The sequence below is a fragment of the Schistocerca americana genome, chromosome 3 (genome assembly GCF_021461395.2).
Source record: "Schistocerca americana isolate TAMUIC-IGC-003095 chromosome 3, iqSchAmer2.1, whole genome shotgun sequence".
NCBI classification, from domain to species: domain Eukaryota; kingdom Metazoa; phylum Arthropoda; class Insecta; order Orthoptera; family Acrididae; genus Schistocerca; species Schistocerca americana.
In genome coordinates this window covers 908,205,044-908,214,635 of record NC_060121.1, presented here as the reverse complement: position 1 = coordinate 908,214,635, position 9,592 = coordinate 908,205,044, and the positions used below count along the sequence as shown (strand labels likewise).

The 9,592-nt window shown below is 44.5% G+C and overlaps 1 protein-coding gene across 1 annotated transcript; it reads left to right on the top strand.

Moving 5' to 3' along the window:
- The first annotated feature begins 715 nt into the window (after positions 1 to 715).
- On the top strand, positions 716 to 8,981 carry LOC124606864 (larval cuticle protein F1-like). The gene is made up of 2 exons (XM_047138952.1): positions 716 to 748; positions 8,400 to 8,981. Exons 1-2 carry the CDS (start codon positions 734 to 736, stop codon positions 8,841 to 8,843), a joined length of 459 nt encoding a protein of 152 aa, XP_046994908.1. The 5' UTR covers positions 716 to 733; the 3' UTR covers positions 8,844 to 8,981.
- Positions 8,982 to 9,592: the final 611 nt, after the last annotated feature.

The window sequence follows — 9,592 nt, the reverse complement described above, 5'->3', positions numbered from 1 at the left end:
CTAACGTTAACGAAAGACAACGGAAGATTGTGTTACTGACTAAATTACCAGAAAGAATTAAGCTAAACACCAAGAAAAATATTTTTTAAAGACATTCAAACTTCAACCATGTAGGCCAGACTGCGGGTCGGCAACAGACTAACATTTTATACTCATAAGCCACCTAAGAAACTTTGGATCGATTTTTCCCGGGATTTTCCGGATAGTGCGTCCTAATATTTTAACCACTTGAGGTGTTAGGGGTCCTCTTTCATAGCACACAAAATTTTTGTCAAATCTCCGACCCCACGGTCGTGCCGTCTCCTTGTGAGACACATCTCCCACTCAACCGTCTCCAAAGGAGGATCGGTATACGGCGCTACACCTCAAGCGCAGCCAGAGGCATCAAGATGAACGACTGTGCTTGTACTATGGAACTGCCTAACAGCACATTTTACTGCAAATGTTTACTCACAAAATTTGTGTAGTCACGTACACTGTAATTTTTAACGCACCATGCTAAATAGCCACAGGTTACAACCTCAAGAGTAACGGAAGCTTGTAGGAATGTTGCGAGCGCCCCTGGCGGGTTGTGACGGGGGGACGGCGGCGTGCTGGTGACGGGGCGGCCGTTCGCACAGTGGAAGGCCACGGGCAGCCCCTGTCGCACCTTTCACGGCGCCCGCCTCGTATATAAGGACGTGGCCGCCGGTGTCACGGTACAGTTCATAGCAGCTCCAACAACAGCCCTGCCATGAAGGTCCTGCTGGTGAGTATCCACCATATTCGCCGGAAGGGTTGCATAGCCACTAGCGCGTTCCGTTCCGGAATGGTCAATGCTTCACGACCAGTGACTAAGAGCGAGTTAGATCCTGCAGCCAAAAAAATTACTCTAGTACGTCCATTCACGAATTTATACAGGGTGTTACAAAAAGGTACGGCCAAACTTTCAGGAAACATTCCTCGCACACAATTAAATAAAAGATGTTATGTGGACATGTGTCCGAAAACGCTTAATTTCCACGTTAGAGCTCATTTTAGTTTCGTCAGTATGTACCGTACTTCCGCGATTCACCGCCAGTTGGCCCAATTGAAGGAAGGTAATGTTGACTTCGGTGCTCGTGTTGACATGCGACTCATTGCTCTACAGTAATAGCATCAAGCACATCAGTAGGTAGCATCAACAGGTTAGTGTTCATCACAAACGTGGTTTTGCAGTCAGTGCAATGTTTACAAATGCGGAGTTGGCAGACGCCCATTTGATGTATCGATTAGCACGGGGCAATAGCCGTGGCGCGGTGCGTTTGTATCGAGACAGATTTCCAGAACGAAGGTGTCCCGACAGGAAGACATTCGAAGCAATTGATCGGCGTCTTAGGGAGCACGGAACATTCCAGCCTATGACTCGCGACTGGGGAAGACCTAGAACGACGAGGACACCTGCAATGGATGAGGCAATTCTTCGTGCAGTTGACGATAACCCTAATGTCAGCGTCAGAGAAGTTGCTGCTGTACACACGTCACTGTATGGAGAGTGCTATGGGAGAACCAGTTGTTTCCGTACCATTTACAGCGTGTGAAGGCACTATCAGCCGCTGATTGGTCTCCACGGGTACACTCCTGCGAATGGTTCATCCAACATTGTGTCAATCCTCATTTCAGTGCAAATGTTCTCTTTACGGATGAGGATTCATTCCAACGTGATCAAATTGTAAATATTCACATTCAACATGTGTGGGCTGACGAGAATCCGCACGCAATTGTGCAATCATGTCATCAACGCAGATTTTCTGTGAACGTTTGGGCAGGCATTGTTGGTGATGTCTTGATTGGGCCCCATGTTCTTCCACCTACGCTGAATGGAACACGTTATCATGATTTCATACGGGATACTCTACCTGTGCTGCTAGAACATCTGCCTTTACAAGCATGACACAACATGCACGATTTAGCTCCTGCACATTTCAGTGGAAGTGTTCGTACGCTTCTCAACAACAGATTCGGTGACCGATGGATTGGTAGAGGCGGACCAATTCCATGGCTTCCACGCTCTCCTGACCTCAACCCTCTTGACTTTCATTTATGGGGGCATTTGAAAGCTCTTGCCTACGGAACCCCGGTATCAAATGTAGAGACTCTTCGTGCTCGTATTGTGGACGGCTGTGATACAATACGCCATTCTCCAGGGCTGCATCAGCGCATCAGGGATTCCAGGCGACGGACGGTGGATGCATGTATTCTCGCTAACGGAGGACATTTTGAACATTTCCTGTAACAAAGTGTTTGAAGTCACGCTGGTACGTTCTGTTGCTGTGTGTTTCCATTACATGGTTAATGTGATTTGAAGAGAAGTAATAAAATGAGTTCTAACATGGAAAGTACGCGTTTCCGGACACATGTCCACATAACACATTTTCTTTCTTTGTGTGTGAGGAATGTTTCCTGAAAGTTTGGCCGTACCTTTTTGTAACACCCGATATAAGGTCTGATAGTAATATGTTTACCAGCAGTGAATCCGAATACAGCACAGATCGAACACAAAATTCCCTGGCTCAGTTTTTCTGAAAATCTCAGCACGTAGTGGCATTCAGTAGTTAAATCGTTCTGGAATGACAATCTAGCAACATGTAACTCCCAATCTTCGTACATCGATACCCTCCAGCTGTATTTAAGACGTCGATTTTATTTTGGCAACTACTTTCAACGTTGAAACAAAGTCATCTTCAGGCCCATACACTTGTTGACGTCAACTGCGTGCGGCTGATACTAGAAGCCAGTGGGGAGATACGGACGTGCTCCGTGTGGAAGGTGGTTACTCACGCAGTTGTCGTCAACGAGTGTGTGGGCCTGAAGATGACGTTTTTACAACGTTGAAACTAGTTGCCAAAATAAAATCGACACCTTAAATACAGCTGGAGGAATTTTCTTCATTTTTAATATAAATATAACTTCCAAGGTGCAACTGCAATGACTCTGTGCCATGGAAGTAACCTCTGTTTCCGAATTACCTCAGAGAGAATTCGAGGTTTAATTTCGTATCCTTACGTGACATATTGCTTTTCACGAAATCTTCCAAAACGTTGCTTACTTCAGGTGCATATCTGTTATTCTAGAAGCACCTTCTACACTTGTTTCGCCACTCAGTGCGTCCTGACACTTGTCATTAGCCGACCAGTGAGAGAACTGCATGGCTTTCATCACGGGCTGAGTTCTCACAGATTTTTTTTTTTCAGCGATTTGGCCACATACCTAAGTCGTACTTCACCAAATGGATTATCGACACTGTCGGACGGGAATTGTTCTGAGGCTATCCTTATAAAGTTTTCGTCCCTTTGTAAAAAATAAGTTGAGTAAGAATTTCTTAAAACATTCTACATCAACCATCATCTCTTGGTAGAGTGTGTCTTGCTGTCTTGTAGCTTCGATACCTTCGTGCCCGACAGACATTTGTACGGTCTTACCCTGTAATGGAATTTGTGCTGGTTACTACACTCCGGACATAATCACTAGATCACAAGATTTCACTGATTTAGTACCACATATATGCAAAATCTTTTTCTCTGCTACCATGCAAAACATTGCTAGTAAGAGATATCCAGCATAGCTCAAACTTTGATCCAAAAGAAACAAGTTTCTAAGTTACTCTTTATAGAAAGTTGCAGAAGAAGTGGGCAACACGTCAACTTCACAACCATAGTGAGAGTTTGATTACAACGGAAACCGTCATTGCCGAAGAGAAAATATGTTTGTTCCCAGAATGAGATTTTCACTCTGCAGCGGAGTGTGCGCTGTTTGTTGCTAATGGTGCAAAGGCATAATCGGTAAGCTGTTTGTCGTCAGCCGCTTGTAGAAATATGGAACATCTTCTATGCTTACGTATTACGAAGTTCTTGTGAAACGATAGTTTCCTCTATAAAATTAAACATCGATTCCGCATACAGAGATCTTGCGAAACTCGCCTCGCTCTACATCTACATCTGCATCTACATGGATACTCTGCAAATCACATTTAAGTGCCTGGCCGAGGGTTCATGGAACCACCTTGACAATTCACTATTATTCCAATCTCGTATAGCGCGCGGAAAGAATGAACACCTGTATCTTTCCGTACGAGCTCTGGTTTCCCTTATTTTATCGTGGTTATCGTTCCTCCCTATGTAGGTCGGTGTCAACAAAATATTTTCGCATTCGGAGGAGAAAGTTGGTGACTCGAATTTCGTGAGATGATTCCGTCGCCACGAAAAACGCCTTTCTTTTAATGATGTCCAGCTCAAATCCTGTATCATTTCTGTGACACTCTCTCCCATATTTCGCGATAATACAAACGTGCTGCCCTTCTTTGAACTATTTCTATGTACTTCGTCAGTCCTATGTGGTAAGGATCCCAAACCACGCAGCAGCATTCGAAAAGAGGACGGACAAGCGTAGTCTAGGCAGTCTCCTTAGTAGGTATGTTACATTTTCTAAGTGTCCTGTCAATAAAACGCAGTCTTTGGTTAGCCTTCCCCACAACATTTTCTATGTGTTCCTTCCAATTTAAGTTGTTCGTGATTGTAATACCTAGGTATTTAGTTGAATTTACGGCTTTTAGATTAGACTGATGTATCGTGTAACGGAAGTTTATCGAGTTCTGTTCGTCCATAAGATCAGTGCGCCATAGACGTCACTGAAGCGTTGAATACCGTATAGGTTGATTTCAGAAAGGCGTTTGAGACATTTCCATATTGTCGTGAAGGGACACAATACAAGCTTACCGAGTATCGTGACAAACTGGATACTGGATTCTGAACCTCCTTGCGGATTCAGCTAAACACTACGTTCGTAAGAGAAAAACGTCGACACTTCTAAAAGTAATTTCAAGAGGACCCCAATATAAGTGTGATAAGACGGTTATTGTTTTACGAATCTAGTGGATACCGTCGGAAGCTGCATAACGTTGTTCCCAGATGATGCAACTATCTAAGAAGGTAGCAACGCCAGAAGACTGCAGCGAATTGCAGGAAGACGTGCAGAGGATCTGTGATTGGGTTACAGACTGGCAGTAAACACTGAACGTAAATAAATGTGACATATTCGACATAAATATGTGAAGAAATCGGCCACTGTTCTATTACACTGTTGACGACAAAATACTGGAAACAGGAACTACTGTAATACACCTACGAGTAACCATCCAGAGCGACCTGAAGTGAAATGACTACATAGAAGTTACTGTAGGAAAATCACGTGCCAGGCTTAGATCTTTGAAAGAATCTTAAAGAGGTAAAATTTATCCACGAAAGAAATGGCTTACGAAATTCTTGCTCGGTCGATTGGGATCCACGAAAGATAGGGTCCCCGCAACGAACTTGTGACCTGACACATGTCACGAACGCTCTTCTCCGTGCAGGACACACGGGAAACGAATATGTCAGTCAACAGGTACCCACTAAAGTTGCACATCGAAAAATTATTAAATTCGTCTGAAACACTTACTTGTTCCCTGCCAGAGACGGCTGCTAGAACTCATAAGACCTGCGGTGTCGCGAGCTGTGATGTACGTGCCACGTTCTTTCTCTTCGGCGTCGGACCGATTCTTGAGTGCTGCTCATTAGTCTAGGACGCTTACAATGTAGAACCTATAGAAGAGATAGGAACGATGCATCCAGTAGCGGCATTTCGTCATGGGTTCGAATAGTCGGCGAGAGAGCGTTACGAAAATGTTCAACGAACTCTAGTTTCAAATATCACAAGAGATACTTATTGTTTCCCTGAAGTTTCCTATTAAAATCCCTAGTACGTCCCGGGAGGAGTTAGGCAACAAACTACTTCCTTCCATATATGTCCTGTGAAATAATCATAAGAAGAAAATTGGAGACGATAGAGTCAATATGATGTTTACCAACAATTGTTCTTCCCACAAGCAGCTCGCGAAATGGAGAGGGAAGGAGGGGAAAGGTAGTAGTTCCAAAGGTATCCTCTGCCACACAATGTAACCTGGCTGGTGTAGTAAAGATGTAGACGTCAGTTTATGGAACATTACTCCAAAGGTATGAGTGTGTACATATTGGTTATCTGCACTGCTTAGTATTGGGCATCTGGTATTGTCGAACACTATTTCTAATAAAGACCAATAGTGCAGTTGCGCAGTATTTTGACAGTTATTTTAGTTTGGATACACTTTTAGCTTGTTTAGGTCCGGAGAAAGCGTATATATGAAAAAATTACAATGACAGTTCTAGGCTTTTATTCCGATTTTAAAATTTATTTTATTTTTAGACATGGCCGGTTATGCACAAACGGAATTTTCAGGTGGCAGCCACTAATGGATGCAAGCGTACACCAATAAGTTAGTATTATAATGTAAAGCGCTAAAATATCTGAAAATACGGAGTGAAACGCCGTATGGCAGGAGGCTTTTTAATAATGCAGCGCAGAAACAGTGTCACGTTTGAGAATGCACGTAAATTAATTGCCAAAAAGCATTTTATACACATCATGTAGATACAAAGTGGCGGAGAGATACATATCTGTACTTACGTTTGATCCAAAAATAGCATCATCCATATTCACATCTCTTTGTAGTCTAGATGCCTCGAGATGACTGGGTGTTTGTGTTGTCCTCATTTCATCATCATTCATGTGGCGAGATTCGGCTGAGCAAAGGTTGGGAATTTGTATGGGCGCTGATAACCGGGCAGTTGACTGCCCCAGAAAACAAAACATCATGATCACAACATCTACAGCATAGAGTTTTGCAACAGATAGCCACGCCGCTCCATAGCTATATAACATAATGCTAACTAATTGGTAAGTCAGTTCGAGAGAGAAGACAGTGGACTAAAGAAATTGAAGGTAGATTTCAAATGAACTGCGTTTTGCTTTAATGACTTTTTTCTAAGCAATATACATTTATTAACCTAATACAGCTAATTACAGTTTTCTGTCTAACCGTTAGTAGTTACCACTTGGAAACGGACGTGGAGTCTTCAACTGAGAGCTTATAGAGTTTGAACTGCTTCATGCAGCTGGAATGCTGAAATGTCTTTATGATATATTTATATATAGCATAGGCCAGTTACACACCACCGGTGTCTACTACAATAGGTGTGTCTCATATACCATTTTACTTTATTAGTATTACAACATGAATGTTTCCACTGCTGAATGTAAAATAGCTGGGATGAGTAGCATTCTATGACGCAGTCCCACCGTATATGGTACTGAAATTGAAGATCAACAAAGATAACAAAGAACATCACTAAAGAAAGAATCATTCGAAAGTTATCAGAGAGAATCAATGTGTTGGACTGGTATTCAAGGAGTCTTCAGCAAATAAAGTTCATCTGTCAATATTTTGTAATCTTCAATTATGAGGAGGTGCGTGTCGTTGTAAGACAACTGCGAGGAAACAATGTAAATTACATCTGCAAGCTATGATGGTCGTATTCAGTAATGGTACAGTGATAACATGTGTCAGTCAGTGTTTTTCTTTTGCTACTTCAATTTCTTTATAACACCAATGCTGATCAACTCACCAGGTAGGCCCTCTTGAATAACTCTACTAGTGAAACTTCCTGGCAGATTAAAACTGTCTGCCAGGCCGAGACTCGAACTCGGGAACTTTGCCTTTCGCAAGCAAGTGCTCTGCCAACTGAGATACCCAAGCGCGACTCACGCCCCGTCCTCACAGCTTTACTTCTGCCAGTACCTCGTCTCCTTTCTTTCAGAAGTGCTAGTTCTGCAAGGTTCGCAGTAGAGCTTCTGTAAAGTTTGGAAGGTAGGAGACGAGGTACTGGCAGAAGTAAAGCTGTGAGGACGGTGCGTGAGTCGTGCTTGGGTAACTCAGTTGGTAGAGCACTTGCCCGCGAAAGGCAAAGGTCCCGAATTCGAGTCTCGGCCCGGCATACAGTTTTAATCTGCCAGGAAGTTTCATATCAGCGCACACTCCGCTGCAGAGTGAAAATCTCACTCTGGAAACTCTACTAGTGTCTGAGAGTCAGCAGCGGCAGAAGAAGAGGAAAAGAAGAAGAAGATAATGAGGAAGGAAAATAATTAGAATATCAAAAATTATTGAAGAAGAATATTCTATTATTCCCTACCAATGTAACCATAACGAATTTTCTGATCTGCCCATCATACGTATTTTTAGTACATGGGGCACAATTGCAGTGCATTATTGGTTCGGCACACTATGTGCTTTAACATGTCAGTTAGTTTAGAAAGTATGATCTGAAGATGGTTCTCAACAACTGAAACTGGTTGTCTAACTTCTTCTTTTTGTAGTATGGCCAGGTAAATTTGTAGGGCACTATTACGCACCACACATCTCCTTAACTGATTCTTTCAGGTTTTACAAACAAATAAGTACATAATGTCAAAAAACACTGAAACAGCAAGGACCAAGTCAAAACGAATGAAGCACACTGGACTGTCTTCAGGTCCTGCTCGTCGCCGTCGTCGCTGTGGCCGTGGCCAGGCCCGGCTACCTGGGCGCCGTCCACGGCGTGGTCGCCGCCGCCCCCGCCTTGGTGGCCGCGCCCCACGCCGTCGTCGCCGCCCCCGCAGTCCACCCGGGCTACGCCGCCTACGGCCCCGCCCACATCGCCGTCGGCCCCGGCGGCTACGTGCAGGACACACACGACGTGGCCGCCGCCCGCGCCGCCCACCTGACCGCCGTCGCCCAGACGCAGGCCCGGGACGCTCACATCAACGGCGCCGCCGCCCACGCCGCTGCCGCCGCCCACGCTGCCGCCGCCGCCCACGCCGCCCCCGCCGTCCTCGCCCACGCAGCGCCCGCCGTCGTCGCCGCCCCCGTGCTGGCCGGCGCCCACGGCCTGCTGGGAGCGCACGGACTCGGCCTGGCTCATGGCTACCACGGTTAGACGCGTCCCAGCAGCTGCCGTGTCATCGATTTCATCCCCATAATGACGAAGAACGTGTGCACGTCAGACGAAATCACCCCCTTGTTGATCATTATACATCGTTGTAAATTGTAAATAAATATATATTTTTGCATTTTACGTTGACTTGTCTGATTCTACATCTCACTATGCAACCTAAGCTTTTTGCTTCTTTTCTAGTATTTAACCCATCATAAAGATTCCTCTATTATCCTAATTTGAGGAACCTATTTTTTTTTTTACTTTCTAGCTGGATGTACTTCCCATCGACAAAGTGGTCATTTAAAGCAACGGAGGGCAGTCACGAGCACCATCTGTCTGTGAAATCCGTGAACTTTATTATTCTGCTTGTCTATCGTATTTTCCAAGACGGAGCTGGGGACTAGCATAGCAAATGCTCAGTGATTTGGAAATCCCTCTACTAACCTGACTGGTTGGTGTACCAGACATACGTGAGAATCCGATTGTTGTCCGGGCCAGCTGCCGGGCTCGCAAGTTAACCTGTAGGAGGACGTCACGGCCAGTCAAGTCGCTACAGCTTTCCATGTGATGGATACATTTTCCTCTACAAGTGATTAATCATTTGCTGAAAGGGCAAACGAATTTTCGGTTAGGAAAGTTTTCTCCGAATTTTCCACTCCAGACCACAGTAATACCACTCTTAATGAGGATGGTTGGTCTGAATTCCCTTATATTGCGCAGACAGATAATGTTATTACTTTTCAAAAACT